A 24399-nucleotide genomic window follows, 5' to 3' on the forward strand; every position below is an offset into this window, starting at 1 on the left:
TTCCCCAGTTATTAAGCTGCTGTTAGTTTTCTTTGGAGCAGGGTCCAATTTGTTTAAGAAGTGTCTATGTTGCAACAGTTGTGGAACTATACACATGCTTTAAAAATGCCTGATGATAATAAGATATGTTGTGGAGTGATTATGATTCATAACTTTTTTTTTTTCCCACACATACCTCAGCTAGGAGGTGTCCTAGACCTGTAGCGGACTGAAGGGTGTGACTGAAAGGTGTGCCTTTATTTCCTATCTCTATCATAAAACTTCTCTATGCTGCTGACATTCTAAGCCTTCTGATGTTGGTTCAATGGCATTTTCCTATATTTGGAGAAAGTTAAGTCCAAATAACAGTGGGAACTATATCTGTTTGCCACATGTGTGTGAGAATGTTTTGCCCTTGGAAGTGAGCATCCCTGGACATGGTTTCCTGGTCTTTCCTGAAGCAGGCCCTCTTCACCCACAGGTCTTGGCATCCTTCCCTCTCTGTGTGCCATCTGGCCTGGGACCAACTTCCCAAATCTGCCTCAGCAACTAGCTCTGCTTGTGTCCAGGAGGCTGTTTGCAACAAACCCTTTCTGAGGAGATTATGGTGACCTCTAGGAGCACATGATTTTATGTTTTCTGAAAGCTATGCTGGAGTCTAGGCTTTGCTGACAGAGAGGACCATTTTTAAAGCACCATATCCCTACATGCAGACTTATAAATTACCTACCACAGTGTCTGACATATGAATAAAAGGAGCACAATACATACTTATTGAATAAATTGTCTGCCTAATTACCACATACTATTCTGGGGTTGTAAACTGGCCAGCAGAATCTCACCCTTTGGGCCCATGGCATCCTCTCTTTGCTGGTGGGACACACCTCATATCCTGTCCCTTAACTTGGAGGCGTCCCCAGAGGCTGACTACTTTCTAGTGTGTGTTCCTACTTCTTGCAGTTCACACTACCCCTTGTGTTCCAGCACCACCAGCCCGAAAAATAAGTTATTAAAACTTAGTTTTCAAGTTTGAGCTTGATCTAATCCCTGTCGTCAAAACAGTTCTGCTGGCTCCATCTCCTGCCTTACTAAACCTTTTTCTAGGCCATTTATTGGGTCTGTAGTTCAATTCAGGAAATAGGAAAAACCCATTTGGAATTTGCAAATAAAACAGGAAGGACTGGGGGTGAAAAATTTGTTTAACTTTCTTCATAATTCCCTCCAGAATTCCAACTTTCTTGAGGGTCCTTGGAGCTGAGGTTGATCCAGGAGAGGCTGAGATGACACCTGGCAGAGGGAGAACCACTTCTAATATTCCTCTGGTCTGAAAGGAGCATTTCTGCTACTAACACTCTGCCCCCCAGCGTCTAGCATTCTCGCCTTAACTTTCCTTCCAACCTGAGATACCAGGGCGGGCAACTGCCTACAGCTCCAAGGCCCTGCGGACATCCAGAGTACCAAGTGGATGAGAGGCAGATTTGGTGTCGCCTGTCCCAAACAGTGGCTGAGTGTCCTTGTGTGAACAGTCAAAAGGCGACTTCCACGTTTCTCCCGCTCCCACATTTCTCCATAGAGTGCAACAGGGCAGCCTAGGATGGCTGAATCGCCCGGGGTCGCGTGGACTCCTGTCCCCACCCTCCCAGGAAAGCCCGGTCCTGTGTCCCGCAGCGCCAGACACACTCAGCCAGGTACCTGGTCCGCGACTTTTGACAGGGGACCCCTCCTCTTAAGGTGTGCATGCATGGGTGGGAAACAGTAACAGCCACCATACCGCCAACACAAAAGCCCACTAGAAAATACAACCGTACACCCCATCACAGGCGGAGCCCATCTCCGCAAGGTAAGTTGTTTATTTGTTGTAGTTTTGGCGATTCTCCCTGGACAGCTGCGGCAGCGACAGCAGCTGCGCCGTGGGCCCCAAGCTCCTCGCGCTCTTCCTTCCTCCGCCCTCTCTCGGTTGCCCCCACCCGCTTCGCTCCTCTCCCCGCCTTCTCCGTGCCCTCTCGCAGGCCACGCACACACCCGGAGACACCGTCCATTCTTGGCTACTCACACTGCAGCTTAACCCAGTCGCCAAGGCGCGGGTGCCAAGGAGGCGCGGGGTTGTATGCGGATTCCAGGGTAGGAAGCCAAGTGGGGGTGGGGGTGGCATGGTAGAGCCCCTCTCCTCCCAGCCACCACCCCCTGCCCATTCTCCTTTCCTAATCCTGGCCTGCCAGCAACAGTGACACCTGAGCAAGGACTGGGCGGTGGAGGCGGCAGGCCCGCTGGACTGGCAGCTGGTGGAAAACAGAGCGAGGGGCGGGGACAGCCAGGAGGAACGGGGGGCGGGACGAATCCGGAGGCCGCCACCTGGCAGTGAGGGACACACGTCCTAGCCAATGAGTGCACGGGGCTGCGACGTCGGGGCGGGAGGCCGGGGGCGGGCCCCGCGGGGAGGCGGAGGCTACCCCGGCGCTAGAAGCGGGGGCCGGGAGGAGGAAGGGGAGGAGGCGGAGGCGGGCGCGGTGGCGGTGGCCGGCGGAGGCGGTGGCGGAGGGTAGGTTGTGCCCGGGACTGTATGTGCCGAGCTCCGCGGCTGTGCCTGTGTGAGTGAAGGAGCGGTGCCGGGAGGCAGAGGCGAGCGCGGGCGAGCGCGGCAGCGGGACGTCTACCGCGGCCGCGGCACCGGCGGCTGCATCGGCGGCGCTCGGTGTGGGGAAGCAGCGGCGGCGGCGGCGGCGGCAGCAGCAGCAGCAGCAGCAGCAGCAACAGCAGCAGTCGTCTCAACGCCACCGGGGACGCCGAGGCGCTGCTGGTGGCACTGACATCTGCGGCCCTGCCTCTTCTCCCTCGCCCCCGGCCCTCCCCATGTGATCGGTCTTAATCCCGGCCGTGTGCGCGCGTGGGTCTCCATTCCGCGGTGCCCGGTCTCCGTGCCGGGGTGGGTACTCGTGTGTGCGCTTCTCCTCCCCATCCCCCTTCCCCCAAGAATAAAAGAAGAACCGGGAGGCGTGCTCAGAAAATAAATAAATAACCACCACACACGCGCAGCCCGGAGCGAGTCGGCGGGGCTGGCGGCGGCAGTGGAGGAGGAGTGAAGGCGGCGGCAGCGGAGGAGGGACGCGCGGAGAAGGCAGTAACTTTAAAGCCAGCTCAGAGCCCAGACCTCCAGCCGAGCGGTTTGCAGCGCGGCGGCGGCGGCGTTGAGTGTCTGGCCCGCCGGTCCGGTGGGGGTGTGCAGTCGGACGGACAAGCAGCGCGTCGCTGTCCCCCGGCGGCTGGAGATGTCCGAGCCCAAGGCAATTGATCCCAAGTTGTCGACGACCGACAGGGTGGTGAAAGGTAAGCGGAGCGCCACGGTCGCGCGGGTGCACGGTGTGCCGCAGGCGCCCGGGCGGCTCGCCCGCCTCCCCTCCCCCCCGCCCAGGGTTCTCCTCACCCAGCTCCAGCCACGGACCTTCTAGGATATTGTGCAACCCGCGAACCCCCTCCCCCGCGGAGCCCTTCCCCCACGCCTCCCTCTCAGCTCCACTTGGGGCATTTTTATTGACGGGGGCGTCAGTTGGCAAATGGCTGAGCCGCGGGGAGGCGGCGGCGGGGGTGGCGGTGGCGGTGGCGGTGGCGGGAGGGGGCGCCCCGGGGGTGGTTGCTGGCAGGGTGTAGCTGCTATGACAGAAATAGGAAGTGGGTGGCTGCTCGCAGGCTTGCATGGGATCGGGTTTATGGTTTTCTTTTGCAGAGGGAGGGGGTGATTTATGGCTTTTAAAAAATTAATATGGTATTTTTATGTGGCCGTGGCTTTCCACGGACTACCTCGCTGGGGCAGGGTTCTCTCGGTGCTCCATTGCAGCAATTCCCTCCGCGCCCCTTCCCCCTCCCACTGGAAGGGCCTGCACAGGACTCGCGAGAGAGCGGGAGAGCGTGGGGGGAGCCTGGCGTTTCCTTCCGCGTGGGGCTGGGGTGGCCGTCCGCGGGAAGGTGGCCGAGGGGGATCGTGGGGGATCATGAGGCTGGGAACGACCGGAGAGCCCCTATCAATGCCGCCGCCGCCCCGGGATTCCCCCAAACGCCTGAGAACAACGTGAAAAACCATTCTCCAACCTCTCTCACCACCGCTGACATCCTTCTGTCGCCCTGTCATTGCTCTTGAAGGGTTCCCCTCGCTTGCACACCTCCCCTTGGGAACCTCATCCCGCTTATTTTCTTCATGCCCCTGGCACCCTTTGTAACGGGCTATTTAATTCTCCACCCTTGGATTTTATGTATACACTCGGTGCAGGGATGGTTCTCTGATTGCTGGTGAAGAGAAAGCGGGATGCCAGGGGTGAGGAAGGGGACAAACTGTGGTCGCCCTCTCTATTGCACTGGAGAGAGAGAGATCCCACCGTCTTCATCACGTTCCAAGGTGGTGTGGGGGAGGAACCTTCTTAGGACTCTTGCAAGAATGAGGCAACAGAGCAGATCCACCAGGATTAAGTAGTGTCCCTTAATTGTGGGGTCAGGACACGGAACATAACCGAGATGAACATGGACTGTGTGCGGAACGGGCCTCTGAAATTGGAAACTTGGCCGGTGGTGTGGGGTGTGTGTGTGTGGTGTTGTGTTATGTGTAGAGATGTTATCTGATGGGGCCAGAGCATGCAACTAGAGTGCAAGGCAATAAAGTCATTTGCACCAGGAGCACTTAGGCTAAGTAACACAGCAGCCTAAAGACTACATAAGTCTCCCTGGGGTTTCAGAAAAGATCCTGTGCCTTTCAGTTTTAAAGTAATTGTGTGTGTGAAGTGTGTGTGTGTGTGTGTGTGTGTGTGTGTGTGTGTGTGGTGAATGGGTGGCCGGGGACTCAAGGGGGAACTTGTGTTCTTTTTTTTTTTTTGAGAAAGAGAAATAAAATGTCTTCTTTTGTTTTGATTATATTGGAATAATTCCTGCTTCTGTGCAAGATTCACAGACCCATCAAAATAAGGAGGAAATAGTTTTGCAAAAATGATTCAAAATACGACTACAGTTAGATGCACAACTATGATTTTTTTTTTCTGCAGGCATGGATCCTTATGTAAACAGTCAAATCAAATTCATTCCAAAGAACTGTTTTGTATTAAAGATTTCTGTTGACATTTTCAAAAATGAAGACCTTTTACTGAAATATCAGAAAATGACCAAGATCTCCCTAATGTATAAAGTTTAGGTGTAGCTTCATTCTGTAGGTTAAGATTATTTATTCTCAAAACAATTAAGGTAAATTTACAGTTCCGTTAATTGCAGTCAATGTGTGGGCAATTAAAAAACAATCATGCACACTTATGGTCACATTTCTTTTTTCTTAAATCATGAAATATGGATTCCTAATGTAAACATAAAGTTGTTATCAAGTGAGCAATGTGAAAATAATTGTTCATAATTCTGTCTTGGTGTCTTTGCCAGTTAATATGGTAACCATTTAACCATTTCATAGCTATTTTACCTTTTCCCCCATGCTATGTTGTTATAATTTTTCATTAGAAGTACACAGTTCTCAATAATTCCAGAAATTTGATCTACATATTTTTACACAAGTGAAATGGAAATGTGCTCAATAGACTCAAAAGATGAAAAGTTAATCTTGCATTTGTTTTGATAGGGATTCTGATGTAAATCTTAAATAAAGGATTTTGTTTATAGAAAAAACTTTTATTGATGAATCTGATTTTAAGGTGGGCACACTGATGCTATTTCTGTTATACTTTCTTGTTGATTATATTGTTGGCTTAAAAGGCATTCTTCAAGATTGTAATCTACATTTTGTCATACGTGAATTTTTTGTGATTAGTTATTTGAGAAAATCTATTTTGATCCTCTTGAATGTGAATGCACATGCTCAGTAAGGGCAAAGTATATATTTACTGAGTGGAAAACAAATTATTAAGTGATTTTTTTTACAAAAAGTAGGTAATATATAGTTTATTAAACCAGTATTTACACCAAAATATTGCTAGAATTTCATTTCAGTTGTCAAGTCTTCAACACAGGATTATCCTTGAGGAAATATTTGTGCTACTTAGGTATTCTCTCCTTTTCCAAAGAATATATTGTAGTATTTGCTATGTATACATACAGAAATGAGAAACATTCAGCTCATTATTACCTTGGCATATCCTGATATTTGCTTACAGTTATCTTTATTGCTATGATCTGACTTTTGTTGTGTAGCAAATTGCTGTGTACAAATAAAGCTGTGCTTGTGGATTTTTCTGTGGTGATTTGTTGATACCTCTTTTGATTTGCACTTCCAGAATGCAACTTTAGAAAGGTAGGTTGAGTCTGAGTGTCAACTGTGTCATTTTTGAGGTTTGTAGAGTCTGCCAAAGTGTGTTCAAAGTCCCTGATCCATTTTCTAAACCTTATGAAAGGGAAGATAGAAGTGGGAGTGAGAAGTATTTATTTAGATTACCTCAAAACAGAAAAATTATTTCAATTAGTAAAACAGATGTTATTTTATTTTGACTATTGTTCTTAGAAACAATAAAAAAGTATAAGAATTCAGAGAAAACATCTTGGAAAGATATTTATTGGAAAGCAGAACAATTTGATTATTTACCGTTTTACATTATATTTTTAAGGGACTATTTCATAGCTATAAGGCAAAAGATTGAGGGTTATAAATAGAAGAGTAAACCATCTCCTTTTCCTTACCTTCAATATACTCTATAATCTGGCTTTCTCTGCAGTGGTACTCCACAGGCCTTGTTCTAAACTTTGGCTTCTCTTCATTGCTTTGTACTTATCCCTGTCTGGAATGATTTGTGTAGCCCTAACATTATCTTGTGGCCATAGACCTTTGCTGTGTGACAGTTAAAAATACATAGAGAAAATTAAGTTCTATGTGATGATAAGTGTGTGACTTTTTTTATGTATCTCTTCACGTCTTCAGGTATTTTGTTATGGGCCCTTTACCCTAATTGATTTTAATGGTAGAAATCTCAGATACCCTGGGATGCAGCTGAAGGATAACTTCTGGGTAGAGTTCCTGAGAATCTCAGAAACTCTAGGCAGTGCACTGTTGTGCTTTATGTAAGGTTACTATTGGCCATGGGGAGCGAGCTTTTTTCCTTGTGTACTGCCAACTTATATACTCTTGGTGTAAACAGACACTCATAGGACAATTCTGGAAAGGTATCAAAGACCATTCAAGCAAGAAGTTGTAAGTAAAGTAAATTAATATTACATGAGGATTCAGGCTAGCCAGTATTTCTAGCTGAGAGACTAGTAAAACTACTTAAAATGAAAACAAGAATATGGTCCATCAGTTATAACTGTCATGTGTGGTTCTGGAAATGGGGGAGTAAGTAGCCAATAATACTTTTCTTAGTGATACAGCAAGAAAAGCTCATTGTGACTTTATTTTACTGAATTTTGTTACAACCAATTGAGTTTCATGTGTCTGGTTTCCCATTTGAGTATAATGAAACCTTATTAATTCAGTATCATTAATTTAAATTTATTATGATTAAGCATCAGTGTTTGGTAGGTAAGTTTTGCATCAGTACTGGATGTGAAGAAAAGGTTCTGCTAATCTAATTAACTCATAGTGCTGTCAGGGATAATATACTTTAGAGAACAAATCCTTTTCAGGACTTAGTGAACAGCATGCAAATTCATGTTGTTAGTTACAGATCAGGTTGATTCATTAATATTTCCTTTCTGGACTTGTGTAAGGTAAATATACCACAAATTCATAGCTTTTAAAACATCTTGTAATCTTAAGGCTTAAGGCAACACCTGAGAGTTTAAGAAAATTCCAGTGGTTCTAAGTGTTATCAATAAAACATAAGAAGAACAGTTTTTATTGAAGTGTGGGGAAGAACCCTTACTTTAATGGACAATATATTTTAAGACACTCAGTTAAAATGTGAAAAATTAGCACCTTAGAATCTAGCTAATGAGGTTTACTCTGTCATTGTTTATGTTAGTTGAAAAATATGCCTTTAAAAAATCTATTTGTTTATGACCTGTTTTGATTTATAATTTTAGAGACATGAAGTATGACTTGGATATACTGTGCATACACAACTTTTATAATTGGCCTCATATGCTTTTCCTTATCTTTTTTGTGTCAGCCATGTGTAAAGTTGAAACTAATTATAAAACCAAATAAAGAATCCATTTAGAGTGACCTCATTGGAAAATAGCATTGTTCTAGAGATATTCTCCTTTTAGCAAATCCAGTTAAATTACCATTTTGAACGTTTTGTGAAATTGTATTGGACACCTCCAGAAATATGAAGAAAGGTGATGATTCATGATATGGAATTGGGATAATTACTAAAAAATTACTTTGTCAACTTTTTCAGCAACTTTCTGGTATTGTATTCTTGTGCTATTTAAGGATATGGTGAGGTTTTGAGTCCCACTTTAATGTCTTTTTAGGTTATGTATTATAACTCATCAGGCTCCTTTTCCCATGTGTAAAGGACAATGATTATACCCACCACTCTGAGGACTAGAGAATCATTGAATGAGATATGGGAGTTTGAATGGTTATAGTTGGTCTTTCCTTTTGGGAATGGTGATTCAGTGACTGCTAAGACAGAATTACAAATGACAACATGTTATGTATTTTCAGGTCACTCGAGAATAGTAAGAACCAGTAATATTGAAAACCATGAATGCCTTGGGTCTACAACAGTAGCTTATGATGACGCTTATTTGTATGTTTAAAGAAATGGAGACAGAATAGATAGAATGGGACAGGTAGGACTAGACTACAGGTAAGTGGAAGCAAATTTTTCCTTGAACAAAGAGGCTCTTCTTGAAAATATTTTTGAAAATTGATACCTCCTTTTTGGATGTATTTTAAGTTGTCATCACACTTTGTTTTCTATTTTGTTTTACTAAATTACTAACCATGTAAAATAGTTTGATACATTTCTATACCAGCAGAATTATAACATTCCTGTGATGAATATTATAATTTGGTTTGATTTTGGCATGAGAGTCATTGAAGAAATACTGTTAAACATTGTTTTTTTTTTTCCAAAAAAATAGACACAGAAGTAGAAACAGCATATTTACTTACTTTTATTTTGAAGAGTGCTGTTGTAAGCCTCTTAGCCTGTACCTCAGATAATGACCAACACTGTTGCTCTGGTCTGAGGATTTTGTTAATTTGTGGAGATCAGTTGGGCAAAAATATCAACCAGTGCTTCTTAGGTATTTCACTCCTTTTTAAAATCCAGTCTTTAGGTGGGAATGATATAGGCACCAAGATAGGATTTCAGTTTATAAATTTAGTCTCTATACTTTTGATATTTTCAGCAATTTTAATTTATTTTCTAATATTTTTGCCTCCTATATGAAGCTATCAATTATATTTCATATAAGAAATAAAATTTTAAAATTCCACATTCTTCCGTGGTTGAATTTTCTGAATAATGGCTTAAATCAGATGTACTGTCAGCTTGAAGACCTAGATCCACTGCTAAGATCTCAAATTCATTTTTGCAGATGTGCACTTCAGTAGCAGAAACCTTAGATATTAAAAAAACGAAAATGCTGACTGAGGAAATGGCAACAAATTATTAAAATGATGCATTTTTGGAGTTAAGGAGGGTTTATTGAAACTATCATAGAGAGGGATGGAACTTTACACATTTCTTCTTTTTATTTCCCTAAGCCATGATTTTGATTCACAGCAAAATAATCTGCTTTTAAAGATGGTCGGTTGGGTTTTCTGTCAAACTCTGTGTTACAACTGGGAATGTTGCATGTGTCTGTAAAAAAGAGTACAACAAACAGGGAGACATCAGGGATTTATAAAAATTGCCTCTAATTTATGATATACCACCTTACAATGTTTGTTAATTTCAGATACTTTCTGCAGTTATGAAACCAGAAGAAGGATGTTTGGCCTTCAGAGAGTTTTATTTATATGAAACTAAATTAAGAAAATAACATCAACTCTAAAAGTTTAAGACTTAAAGAGAGTCTCTATCTGTATTGCCCCAGTGTTTTTCTTCTTTTTTGGTGGTGGGGGAGGGGGTTAGTTGTGTGTATGGGACAGAAGGAGTTGCTAGTTCTTATTTTAAATGTTTGGATATTTTTTATGTAACATTAGAATATTTTGTAAATTCTATGTCTGTTTTTAAACTATGTCTCTCAGGTTGCTGTGTATTCTTGGAAATGCTTAAAATGATTTGTTACTAAGCATATTTAAAGTTATAGATTGGAAATGTGGTCATTGGAATGGTGGTGTCTAGCTCAATGCCTTGCTTTTTATGCACTGAATAAATTTTTGTTGAATAATTTGGACATTGCAGAGTTACCTTCTGAAACAATAAATGGAGATAAATTATATATTTATTTTGAGTCATTATGTCACGTTCTGATTCCTTGTAAATGGTTCTGCTTGGTGACTGGTGAATGGAGTGCTTCCATCTCCAGCCAATCATGGAAGGGAGCGTGAGGAGAAGGCATTAATAAGGTGACACAGTTAGGTTGAGGGCAATTTTATTGGTCATTTGAACTGACTTTATTCTTGCTAAATTTAAAAGGCTGAATTCTTTTCACCTTAGCTTATTAGCTTGAACTTGAAAGCTTTCTTTCAGTTTTTGTTGTATTTCCCCTTAGGCTAATCAATTTTTGACAAGTGAGAAAAGATATGTTAATCGCTCAGTGTTGGATTTATTGGGTGAGTTATATATTTTAATTATTTCCCAAACCTGGACTTGAAGAGAAAATGACCTGGCATATTTCATGGAAAACAACAACAACTCACCCAAAACAAAATCCAGAAAACCCCAAATTAAAAAAAAAAAAAAAAGAAGAAGAAGAAGAAGAAAAAACCATTTCTTTGTAATATAGAAATGTTGCCTTTTCCCATATAATCTCCTGCCTTCCTCTGGCCCCCAAAATGTCATTGGATCCTACCCAAGGGAAAGATTTATGGGCTATGAGAAGTTTTTTTTTTTAAAGTGTCACCAACTCTGCTGACTTTTTATTTTCTCCTTAGTGGGCTTTGAGCCATCTAGTGATATTTGTTTTTAAACATCTTGTAAGCTATGCTGTTTTATGAAATTAAGTTAAAAGCATAATACATTCTCTTAAAAGGATAGGTCCTGAGTCAGGATTTCAAGTATGTGTTATTTTTTTTGTCTGCTTATTAACAAGGAAATTAAATTTTTAAAAAATGATACAGTCTTGTATTGTTGGTTATTTATGTATCATTAATGCTATTAAAGTACACACATACCTTTTCTGTGTGGGCTTAATTATTGTGATAACAGTAGTTGTCCTTTTCATTCAGTTCTGTTCATTTCTCATCTACTCTGGAATTTGCCCCTCCTGACATCTTTAGTTGGAGAAAAGGGAGTCAGCCTCTTCAATTCACTTTGATAAGAGCAAGTTGCTCTGATGATTTGTTTACTTGTCTGCCTCTCTTCCCTAGGAAGTGAAAGGCCTTGGAGAGAGCAGCCAACTTATCTTCATACCTTAAGGTCCAGCACAGAGCCTGCTATAGAACAAGCTTTTGATACCTGGTTGTTAAATGAATGAAGTAACAGGCAAAGGATAAGATAGACATAAAAGTTTTCTTTTCTTTTTTTTTTTAAACCCAGGGCAGTTTTAACCACTGAGCCATATCCCCAACCCATATATATATATATATTTTTTTTTGTTTTGTTTTGTTTTGAGACAGGGTCTAAATTGCTGAGGCAGGCTTTGTGCTTGTTGATCCTTCTGCCTCAGCTTCTGGAACCACTGGGATTACAGGCATGCACCACTGTGCCTGGCAAAGTTTTTAAATTATATAGAGTTCTAGTTTGAAAATTTATGGATCTTAAGTCATGGTCAGCTCACAGACATCCAATGAATCTCTTGATTTGTAAGCCTCAATCCTGTAAAAGTGTGTTTTCATGTGTTTTTAAAATGCTCTGTTTTATTAACTGGGCTTTTATAGTTTTTGCCCAATAGCCAGAATGTACAAGCATAATTGGTAGGAGTGCCTTTCCCAGAGGATTGAGCAGTTTTTAGTGGATTTGTGTAGGTCAAAAGGTGTATAGGTTAATTTTCTCCAAGATAGATGATGGCTTATTTCTCAGGAAGACTAGTGATTATACTAATTTGGGGGAGGGCTAGGTGACAAGCAATTAGGAAGTCTAGATTATACTTTACAATGTGTAAATGCAAATGAATAAAAGTTAATAAGTTTGGGAATTAGAGATGTAAAACACATTGCACACCCAGATAGGAGGTGACTGAGTGTGTATATGCCAACAATAAACCTTCAGCCCGGGCATGAGTACAGACTACTCATAGCTCTCCCCCATCTACCCAGTGACTGATGTCTAGAAAAGCTCAGCTCCAGAATTCACACCCATGAGGAGGCAGCATACGAGGCACCTACTCTCAGTTCTGAACCTTTACTATCCCAGATTTGTCCACTGGCTTCTGTTTAAATTAGCCGGGCAGGTCGGAGTTTCTGAGCTCCTTTTGATTTTCATTCTGAAACAATACTTATAGTCTCAGATGGTCTGGGACTGACTTTATCTCCCTAGCACAGGATTATTTTCTCTTCAAGGTGTGGAAGACTGAGCAAAGTACAGTTTCAAACAAAATCTTTTTAAACTTCTATCTGCATTCACCAACTGGGAATGAACCTCCGTGGCTTTCACCTCTGGTTAGAATTATTCCTGAATATTCTGTTTCATCTCACATGCCCTTCTAGAAGTGCAAGGGTAAAGTTTTGGAGTATATTTTTTTTTTTAAAAAATGTCTCTTTGATGATTAAAGAACTTTAAATTGTAATAGGAACTGAAAGATTATACAGGCTGAATCTGAAAAGGGTGAGTGGTGATTTAACTAAGGTTCTGAAAGTTAGAGGCCCTCTTTTTGTAGTAGTTCACATTCAGATGTTGTTCACCATTCCTGTCACTGAAGAAGAGAAAGCAGAATTTGGAAGCATCAGAAAATTGGGTGGCATATTTAAAAAATTTTAACCGGGTAGCCACATTTAACAGTGGAATGGATTATGGGAATCTTGTGAATGGAGAGAATGGATGATTCTCATTTATTTTAGTTCTAACTGGGAACCTGTTTGCTAAGGCATAGTCTAATTCTAACATTATGAGATTTTCAAAACTGCAAGGAACTTTGGAAACCTAATTTGACCATGTGGCCCACAACCAGTCCTTTGTGTGCGTGAGGAGTACTGGAAGGGATAAGGGAAACCTTTTATTTGTTATACCTGCTTATGTCTGAGCCTGTGTATGAAAAATACAACTCATAGAATTGAAAGGTGCACCAGAATTTTAGCACAGGCCACTCCCCATGTGGGCCCCTCTGTCTAGCCTCCTGGACAGGGCAATCTAGCCACTACATGTTACATTTCTAGTGAGAGGGAGAGGTCTCCTTAAGACCTTTTGCTTATCATAGACATCTCTGCTTACAAGAAATGTTTCCTTATGTTTGACTACAATTGGACTCTCTGGATACACACTTGTTGTTCTTAGAATTGCCTTATAGGGTTCCAGAGAATGAGGCTCATCAATTTTCCTCTGAGAGCTCATTTAATAATTAAAAACTGTTCTTATTCTTAAGTCTTCTAAGTGTTTCCCCCTACAGGGTAATTTCTTGGTCATCTTGTATTGTAGAGGCCTTCCTTTAAATCCAAGTCAGGTTGTTTGGATCCCTTGAAAATGGAAAAATAGACGGAGGTTCATCTTGGCCAGTTTCTCATACCTTGCCCATCTGTGTCTTCATGCTAACTTTAAAGCTGTCTAGGATTCAGAAATCTCAAAAGGTGGGCCCAGCCCTGCGTCCCGTGATGTCCCTTGGCTGCACAAGGATTGCCACTGCCACGATATTCTTCAACCTCATGCCTTTTCTACTGAAATTCCTTTTATTTTCTCCCAGACCCTGTGGCTTCAAGGTGTCAAATACCTAATCCCTATTAGTAGGAGGATCCAAGAAAACATGGGTAGCTCTTGCATTTTAACATCACTTTCTAAGGTAGAGTTTTCACATTTTATTTATAATAGGCAAGTAATAAAAGACAGGATGCTAGCATGGCGCCAAGATGGTGTCAGTAGGGATAATTGAGAGGACACTCTTGCCTGTTTACTTTTCAGATCACATCACACCACGAAGGCAAGTCAGCCTTGACCAGAGCAAAACCTGCCTCTTCTGCTTGTTCTCACTTGTGCCTGGTCTTTGATGGTTGTTGATACAGAGCTTCTACAGTCATTGAATTTCATTAACCTATGGATTCCTTTGTAATTTCATAATAAGTTTAAGTTTCACTGCGACTTGAAGGAGGCCAGTGGCAACCTGCTGTGGTATCATAGCATTTCTGTGTTAAACTCAACTCTGAGGTGTTAACTGCTGATAACAACATACAAAGTTTGCAAATGCCTAACCTAATTTAAAAATACATCCATATAAGCTAGAGTGGATTTGAGTTCAACCTCAAAATATTAATTTCACTTTCATTCTGTCATGAAGAGGATGGAGCTGTATTTGTCAGGGTGGGCATCATGTATAAGCTGCAGTCTCCTTGCTTTTAAGAAGACACCTTAAATCTTTGTGGATTTCATACTTTCTTGTATGTTCCTGAACCTTTTTTGATGACAATTTATTAGAACATGGATTCACCCATGCTAATGTTATGTGCAGGTGAATTTCATGTCACGTGCCTCCCTGGGAAGAAGTCTGTGGCCTGCAATGGGAGAATGTACTGTTGCTAGTCAGGTCTGTAAATTGAGTAGATTATTGACACATTCAGCTAGGCGCCTTGGGTGACTTCAGAATGTTCTCTGAAGCTTCCCTCCTTAAACGTCTCCTGGGGACTACCATGTCTGAAATTCTATTATCGGTTCTTTGAGAGAAAATTGGCTCTTTTGGATAAAAGTTTCAAAAGTAACTCGTTTTTTTAAAAACATAGTGTAGTGTGTTGATTAGTTTAAATTTTCTTCCCTTTGGTATTGTTGAAACCAGGAACAATCTTGTATTTCTGGAGATTTTTAAGAGTATGAACTGTCATGCTTCATTTTTAAAATCTCATGACATATTTTTTATAATTATCACTCAGTCTTCCAAACTGCCTTCCCTCCATCTCCAGTATAATAAAATTATCTCATTTGGTGAATAGATTCACTTATTAAGTATAAAATGACTTAAAACATTTTCCCTTATCAAAACATCCATCTTCTCATCCATCCATCCATCCATCCATCTGTTCATGTGTGCATCAAAGTTTTAGTGCCTGCTGTTTGCCTAGGATTTGTACTATGTTCTTGGACCCAATAAAAAGTAGGCAATCTCTGAACATGACTGCCCAGTGTGGGAGGCAAAAGTGACTTTAACATGGCAATATAAGTTGTAATTACTTCACTAGCAGAAGGTACAACATGCTGTGCAAGGGCTGTAATGAGACATTAACTTTTCATAGACTTTCCTTTCATTTTTGACAAAAATATATTTAACCAATATTAATATTCTCTGGTGTACTGTATATAGATAGATGTTACGACATGGAGCTTATTTTATAATAGAGGTAGCATGAAGGGTATTGCAAAGAACTGATGGGTGTTTTTGTATCTGGAATTCTGAAGCTATTGTAAGGGATCTTTGAGTAGCATAAAGTGAAATAGAATCAGGCTGTCGAGGGTGGAAGTGACTATAAATGTCAACTAGTTAAATTATCTTTTAAAAATTATGTTCCTATTAGATGGTTGGAAGCCACTTATCCCCACCCATCCTCCTCCTCCTCAAAAAAAAAAAAAAATATTTCCAGTGGTAGGAAGGCAGCATCAGAATGTGGAAAGAGCATTAGTTTACTGCTGGATAAAACTCACATTTAAATCCTGCATTCTCTATATGCCAACTTGTGTGTCCATGGACAAATCATGTAACTTCCTTGAACCATTTGTCTTACTGAAAATTAGAAAGGATAATGCTCATATTGCAACTTTGTAGCAATGAGAGGAATTGTAGGTAAAATGCCTAGTCTGGTGTTAAGAGCCCAGAATATGTTTGATGTTATTTTATTGTTGGACAGCTCCTTTGAAAGTCAAGCTTTCAAAATTACTTCTAGAGGTAATTTGCCTTAAAGTATACACTTCCTCATTTCCTGTCCACTGTCAAATCCGCTGTATTTTGGGGCCCTTTGCCATTTCACTGTGACAGTTGGCAAATGTAAGCAGTGGCTGTCCAGTTTCTGGTTCTGTGATCTTTGATATGATTGGCCACTTCCTCCTTTTTGAAACATTGTCTTTACTAGCTTTGATGAGTTTTTATCTTTCTTTGGCTTGTTTGCCAGATCCTAAGGGCTGATATTCTTCTATTCCTTTATGAGTTCTTCCAGGCATTATTTGTCTTATGGGGTTGATTACTACTTGTAGACTAGATTGCAACTATAGCACATCTATAGTTGCAATCTAGTTTTTTTCTCTGGAACTGTCTCTCAAACCCCACCACAGTTGCGGTAGATGAATATGATGAAAATGAAGTGGGGTTCCCTCTTTTCTACCGTGGGTGATGTTACCACCGTCCGTCCTATCAGTTAAACATGCCACTCAGTTCAGGCCTTTGAAATACTTTACTTATACAGCAGCTTCCCAACTTCATTCTCTTTCGACCTTATCTGTTTGCAGGCACTCATTTTCGTGCATTGTTACAACAATGCTTTTTAAATTTGCTTTCAGTTGTCCCATGTTTTTCTTACTGACTTGTAGGGATAGGAATTCTTCATATATATGACCCTAGGTACGAATTCTGAAAACATTTATTATAAAGCATGTGTCACTTTGTACTGCATTTAAGTCTCCAGTATATTAGATTATAAGTCAATGAGAGTCTAAAGGAGATTTTTATTCATATATGTGTTCTGAATGTTTATCTGTGTTTAATCTACAATAGAAGTTGATTGAAATGAACTAAACTTAAAAATCCAAATCAGACCTTCCACGCAACTTTTTTTTTTTTTTATCTCCAGTGTGAAACTTTTATGAATCCATTATGCACAGCTCTCTGTGCTACCTCCTGTATTTTGTACACAGTGCATCACCAATGTTTGCAACACATGTTTTTCTTCCTTAACTGAAATATTGAGGGCAAGGTCTTATCCACTTGATTTTCCTAGTGCTTAGCCTGATGCTTGGCACATAATTCTGTTTTTTTTTTTTTAATGATAAATTAGAGAAGATACTCCTGTATCTCACAAAAATATAATAATATTGGTACCATTTTCTTTCAATATGATACTTTCAAATTAATATAGCCCAAGTTGAATCACTTTATTAAATACCCTTGATTTAAAAAAAAAATACCTTCCCTTCTCATTCCCCTTGCCAGGTCATTTTCATGTGAAGAATTCATAAGCCAGGTCTTCTTTATGGTGAAGTTTGTTAAGTATTTTATAATTCTAAATGCAAAACCTTAATACCTCCGTTTCATTCAATGCTATCTTTTTTTTTCTTTCTTTTTTTTCTTTTCTTTTCTTTTTTTTTTTAAAGAGAGAGAGAGAGAGAGAGAGAGAGAGAGAGAGAGAGAGAGAGAGAGAGAGAGAGAGAGAATTTTTTTTTTAATATTTATTTTTTAGTTCTCGGTGGACACAACGTCTTTGTTTGTATGTGGTGCTGAGGATCAAACCCCGGCCGCACGCATGCCAGGTGAGCGCGCTACTGCTTGAGCCACATCCCCAGCCCCTCAATGCTATCTTTATCCTCCGATTCTTGTCTTTTTTTGATTTTTTAAAAAAAATTTAGATTCTTCTATCTGTTTATTTTAGTTATTTGCTCTCATATATGTCAATAGATTTGTCTAGGCATTTACCTAAACCTGCCTACCAAATTAATTTTTGGAGAAAATTTGGATTAGTGCATTCACAAATTTTTATTTTAGGTTCTGCATATGTAACACAGGACAAATTACCATGTTTTAGTTAAAAGTTTATGGCTTCTATAAAAATAAAAATTCAAAGAGGCACTTGAGCAATTGTTGCCCTTGGTATATCTTTAATATTTCTCTATGGCTATAGTTTGGAATTATAAAATTTTTAAAAAGGTCCAATTTCTTTGCCTACCTTGTGCTTTATTTTGATTTTTTATGACTTCACAGAGTTGGAAGAAATGTATATTTCAGGGACAATGATTAGAGAGTTTGTGTAGTTTTTATTGGCATATGATTTGTAATGTATTTTATTTCACATATGCTTTTTTTTCCTTTTGGTACCAGGAATTGAACCCATGGATTCTTATCCTCTAAGACATATCTCCAGCCCTTTTTAATTTTTTTTTATTTTGAGATAGGTTCTCCCTAAGTTGCTTAGGGCCTTGCTTAGGTACTAAGATTGGCTTTGAACTTGCAATCTTCCTACCTCAGCCTCTCAAATTGCTGGGATTACAGGTGTGTACCACTGCACCCAGCTTCACACTCACTTGTGAAGAAAACTATTAATTTGTAGGCTACTTTACTTTTTTGTAGGATCTTGCTTAAAGTAAATACATGAACAATAAAGAGCTTTTACATCTTTTGAACTTTCTATTCTAACAGTAATAATAATACTAATATATGTGCCTAGCATGAGCATTTCCTCACTTTAAGTGCCTTGTTAAGGTCACCTCATGAGTAAGTGGTGAAATGGGCATTTGGATTCTAGTAGTTTTGACCTCAAACCCTGGCTTTGACTGCAATAATATTAATTTGAGGGGAAGTTGAGACAGATTCATTAAACAGTGTGGGAAGATTCATTCCTGTGAATTGAAAGAAAAAGAGACTGTATTAGGAATTTGTTTTTGTATAAAACACCAGCTGCTGGAAATCATTTTGTGGAACATCATTGGGAAAAAAATCTAGTAATGTAGTGGACAAGTATTTTTGTCTCTTTTAAAATATGTAGCTGAGGCTTATACACAGTGAGACTAGACTATAAACAAGGCTTTACTTGACATCAACTGATCTTACCTTGGAGTCACAACACAAACTAATCCGAAACATAAGAAGAAGTGCTATGAATTACATGAAGGAGTCATTTTTACTGGACCTTAAATTTTGCCTCTAGGTTAAAACTATGAAAAATAAATCTAGTGCTAGTTATCGCATGCCTCTGGCCTTCTCTGTAGAGACTGGTTTTTTATATTCATTTTCATATTTTTGTCACTAAAGCAAATAAAGGAAGCCACACATAGCTAAAGTGAAAGCCACTTCAAGGAGTCGTCACATGAAACATTTTGAGAAAAGAGTTATGTGGTTTCATTGTAACATCTTAGATGCAAATGTGAATTGTTTTGAGATCAGAATTTTTTATATACCGCTTTTAACTATTCTGTAACATGATGAACGTTTAAAGCTAGCCCAGTTGGAATTTTAAACTGAGTAAAAGAAATGCTTTACAAGAAAAGGGTGGTGATTCAGAATTTTAATGCTCCTTCCTTGGCAGGTCTTCCATGGCAGGTGATTAGAGAAATTTGTATTTTGTGCATGATTGATAAACACTTCTGAATCAGATGAACCTGGTTTGACTGACTTTTGAGAAATCCTGTGTTTGAGTAGTTGCAGGTCCTACCTGTAGGTGTAAGGGGAGATTTAGTACCCTGCTTGATTCTCTGGGTCTTTCAATTCAGGGAGCTGAAATTTCATACTGGGGCATCTTACTTTCCCTTGCTTCCTGATGAATGCCTCTGCATGTGGGAAGATTTATTCCCTGCAGGAATCAGCATGGATTCCTATTTTCTTTTTCTTCCCTTTTTCTCCCTGTGACATTTTTGTGAACCTGGGACTTCAATATGACTTCTTATCTTTCTTTCCTTTTTTTTGGTTGTTGTTTATAAATGTGTTTGTTAACATGTACATGAAAAAATTCAAATAACTTTGTTTTTAAATAGGAGTACAGTTAGGATGTTTTATTGAAGGTTCTTGTTTTGTGAACTAATATTTATTGAAATGTAAGGTTTTTCATGGCCTGAAAAACCAAAATATACATTACACCTTTCCTGCTATGTGTGTTTATTTTAATACTGAAGCCAGACTTTGCCTGAAATAAGCTTTACCTTATAAGGGCATTGATTTTTGACATATGATTATGCCCAGTGTTTATTATTGCATACATAGATAATTCGAATGGTATAAGTATAGCAAATATCAGCTAAGACTATATCCAAATAGGAATATCTAAGTAAAATAACCAAGGCTTAAACATACCAGTGGATGCATATATGAAGAAAGTATGAAAATATGTAAGACACAAATGTGAATACTGTTTTTTAAAATGTGGATTAAATCTGTGTCTTGTGAGTGAAAATTGAATTTGGAGATTAACTTAAAGAGCACTTTTTTTTTTTTTTGAGAATTCCACAGGTCAATACTTTACTGTTTTTGCTCTTTCTTGACCTCATGAGGGAGGCTGAATATTTGTACATTCCAGGCTTCTGAGATTTTCTTATGGGAAAGGCATGCTAGAATCCCATTCAGTCACTGTGTTTCATAAGAATTCAATTGACATGAACAGAAGTGAAGTTCTTATGCGTATCCTTGTACAAATTAAAAAGAGAAAATGTACATAAATTGTGTTGTGTTTATTCACTATTTTTAATGATGCTTTTCTTTTCACTCTTGTGCTAAGCTATGCATTGTGACTCTTATGCTTAGCTATGTATTGGTATTATGTATTGTTAGAATTGTGTCCTTTCTTATCAAGGTTTTCAGCGGTGAGGTTTTGTGAATGATTTATTTCCAGAATGATGAAATTTTCACCAATAGTGTATATTTTTAAATGATTATGTAATTATGCTGCAGATAATAAAGAGTACCATCTGTTCTTATTTGGATTCTGGCCTATGAAGAGATTCCTCCAAAAGTGATATTTTGCTTTTGATGATTTGGCCTGCATTCAAGGTGTTACTTTCCCCCCCCAAATGTCATCCCCAGCTACTGCTCAGGGATTTTGGCAAATGGAAGAGAGTGAACGGGAGGAGAATCTATGTTACTCTCAGATGACATTGTCATATACAGAAGTTAGCAGAGATGCTTGATTGCAGGGCACCCACATTGATTATGGTGTCAGGCCACTAGCCTTCTCATGCATGCTGTCAAGACATGGCATTCTGGGTGTTCTTTGAGTGTTACTTATTGCTATTTCTGATGGAATCTGGTCCAGAACATTATGAAAGAGGTAACAGGAAGAACTGTAAAGGCCTTATCATTTCGCATTGTCTTCGTTCAGGACTCATCTACTCCTATTTTGGAAGCACTCCTTGTTCTTCTCTTACATTGGACTGATTTGGATTCAAACTAAGTTTATCTCTATAATGTGATCTGTTTGGTGTCAGGCTTTTCCACATTTTTCTTTTTATCCTCAAGACAATCCCCTGAGGTTGTTAAGATGGGAACCCATTCTGAAGTCTGAGAGTGAGTTAGTTCAATGATTTGCTCATGATCACAGAGCTGTTCAGTGGTGAAGTTGAGATTCAAAAACAGAACTGAATTTATTTTGAAAAATTTCAAGTATACTTAGTAGATAGGAGAAGAGGACATTTAGCCTATTCCACAGAGTAATTATGGAGAGTTTACTACATTTCCTTTGTTCTTTTTTTCTTTTCTTCTCCTTCATCTCTCTCTCTCCCTCCTTCCTCCTCCTTCTCCCTTCTTTATTAAAGTATTTTAAAACAAATCCCAGGCATCATGTTATCAAATGCATAAACTTTCTCTATGGGGTTGATGTTTTGTCTTTAAATGAAATGGTCAGAGTATAGGAGAGCATGCCATATAGAAAAAACTTATTTTTCAGTAAATCAAGTTATATATCTGGATACAATTTTCTTGATAACTTACTCATTATCTGCCATCCAGTGATTAATAAAGTAGTAATGAGGGCAGAGGATGTAGCTCAGTGGTAGAGCACTTGCCAAGAGTCCTGGGTTCAATTCCTAGGACCTCAAAATTTTAAAAAAAATAGTAATGAAATAAGTCACAGAGTGTTAAGTCTAGGATCAGAACAGTCCCTCATGCTTAATGTGTATTCATTTAGTTCACAATAACCCCATATTGTATAATAATTTGTGTATTTTAAGTTGCTTCTCAAAAATTGGTCATATTTTTAACATAAAAATAGGAATATTCCATATGGCCTCGAATTTCAATGTCTTTTTCACTTTTAATATTGATTAGAATAATTTATTGATGGGGAGACAGAATGTTGCTGCTCAAGAATGTGGTTTATATAACCTGTAGGGTGGGCATTATCTGGGAGTACATTAGAAATACAGACTCTCAGGCCATATCACATGTTTAGAATCAGAATTTGCATTTTAAATGAGATTCCTAGTTGATTTTTATGTATATTAAAGTTTGAGAAGTGCAGGTAGTAATTAAACAGTGCCTCACCGCAGCTGCACATTATAATCATTTGGAAAACTTTCACCAGTGCCTATCCTTGTCCCTAGCCAATTGAAGTGGACTTACCAGCATCTTCTTTTTGCCCCCTCAAATGATCATTTCTATAATACCCCAACAATGACATTTTTAAGAAAGAATCTCACAGGTAATTCTTAAATGTGGCCAGACTTTAAAGTGCATGGGTTTAATAGGACTACAGTCTTTCTATTCTATTCCATTTACTTAACTCTGAACAAAGCACTTCATTTTGTAAATCATACACTGCAAATGATGCTGCATAGTAGTTGAAGATGAAAGAAATTCCAGACTTGCACTTAAGTCTTTTTGTAGGTCACTGACTGGTGGTAGTACAGAAATTGATTGCCTTTTTATGCAGGATTGAGCTTCACTGTTCTTATCCTCCCTTGACGTTATGGAGTGAAAGTGTGACCAGAATTTATTGTTTGTTTTTTTATGTCATGTGTTCCTTCAGATTAAAAGTTATGCTGAGGGAGGAAGAGTATTATGAAATACCGAATAGACAAACACCAGGCCAAGAGTTTTAAGTAAATTCACATCATTACACTTCATAGGATTCTAAATATTTTTAATTTTTGTCCCTTTTTTTCTTTTTTTTTTAATGTACACATAGCTATTTGATTTTCTTTAAGTCAGTTTCAAGTCTGTACTTTGTGCATTCAGCTGCAGTTACTGTGAGTGCTCAGTGACGTAATTGAAAGAAGGTGCAGGAGGGAGTGGAGTAGTGGAGGCAAATGGAGTATTCATGTGCTGCTTGCCCTGAGCTGTTTATAGTGGAATGTTTAGAACCAAATTAGCAGCATTGAGTCCTTACTGTGTGATAATGGTAAAAAAAAAAATTATGTGCCTCAGTTTCCTTACCTTAAAACAGAAATAATAACAGTGTCTATCTGTAGAGTTGGAATAAGGAAAAAAAAAATGAAGCACTACATGTGAAAAGCAATCAGACGATTGCGTGGCACAAAGTAGATGCAGTAAGAAATAAGTGGAGCCAGAATCCCCAACTGAATACGTGAGGCTCTACAGATCTCACTTTCCTAACAAAAATCCTGTTTTAAACCCACTGAAAAATCACTCAACTTTTAGGCTAAAAGTCTGTGCTTTCATATATCGACCATGTTTTCTTTTGATGTATGGCATATTTAATTGGAAAAATATCATTATATTATAAAATTATATTGAGTATTTTGTAACATTCACTTTGTGCCAGGAATTCTTCCAAGCCATGAGTGAAGAGGGGGCTAACATGCTTATAACACAAACATAATTAGACATGGTTTCTTGAAGTGCTTTATATTCCTCACCCAAGAGGCAATGAAGTAATCCAAATTTTAGTCTTTTAAAATCATTGCCTTCCCCATAACATGGTTGAGTTTTCTTAAGGTCCTTCATCTGATGAGTACTATTGTATAGTTTGGTTTGGTTTCAGGAATAGTTACAGGTGTTTCAGTTTAGGCATGGAGGAAAAATGGGGCAGACAGCTGTGGTGGTGAACAAGGGACTATTTAAATCATTAAATATGAGTTCAAACATTTGGTTCATTGCCTTTACTTCCCAGAAGGCAAAATTGTGGCTAAAATGTCAATATTTTAATGCTTTAATGCTATTTTTACTTTTTGATGCTTTAAATAAATACATTTATGCACATATATGCATATACATAAGCTTAATATATAAAAAGTATTGTGATAGCAACATTGAACATACTTTTTAATAAGTCATATCATTTTGATGTTTTTCCCTCAACTAAATAGTTCATCTCTTTATCGGTAGATGTCTTAGTTTGTTCAGCTGCTCTAACAAAATACCATAAACTGGATGGCTTATAAACAACAGAAATTTGTTTCTCATGGTTTTGGAGTCTGAGAAGTTTAAGATCAGGGTGTCAGTTGAGTGTCTGGTGAGGATCCATTTTTTCCCTGTGTCCTCGCAGGTGGAAGGAGTGAGGGGTGTCTTTGAATCTCTTTTTGGGCATTCACTGATCTCCCCTTCTAATGTTATAACCTTGAAGATTAGGAATTCAATGTATGAATTTCAGGGAGACACAAGTTTTGC

The 24399-nt window shown here is 39.2% G+C and overlaps 1 protein-coding gene across 3 annotated transcripts in view; it reads left to right on the forward strand.

Annotated features, from left to right (window-relative positions):
- Nucleotides 1-1985: 1985 nt before the first annotated feature.
- The window catches only part of PPP3CA (protein phosphatase 3 catalytic subunit alpha), a 311084-nt gene continuing 288670 nt past the window's right edge, over nucleotides 1986-24399 (forward strand). For 2 of the 3 annotated variants that reach the window (XM_081303602.1, XM_081303603.1), the window contains exon 1: nucleotides 2437-3303. In XM_081303602.1, the coding sequence (XP_081159728.1) occupies nucleotides 3246-3303 (58 nt within the window). In that variant the 5' untranslated portion in view covers nucleotides 2437-3245. Of the gene's footprint in view, nucleotides 2101-2436; nucleotides 3304-24399 lie in introns of those variants that run through there. The other variant, XM_081303604.1, reaches the window with a different exon arrangement.

Source organism: Spermophilus citellus (assembly GCF_964194105.1).
Source record: "Spermophilus citellus genome assembly, chromosome: 8".
Lineage (NCBI taxonomy): Eukaryota > Metazoa > Chordata > Mammalia > Rodentia > Sciuridae > Spermophilus > Spermophilus citellus.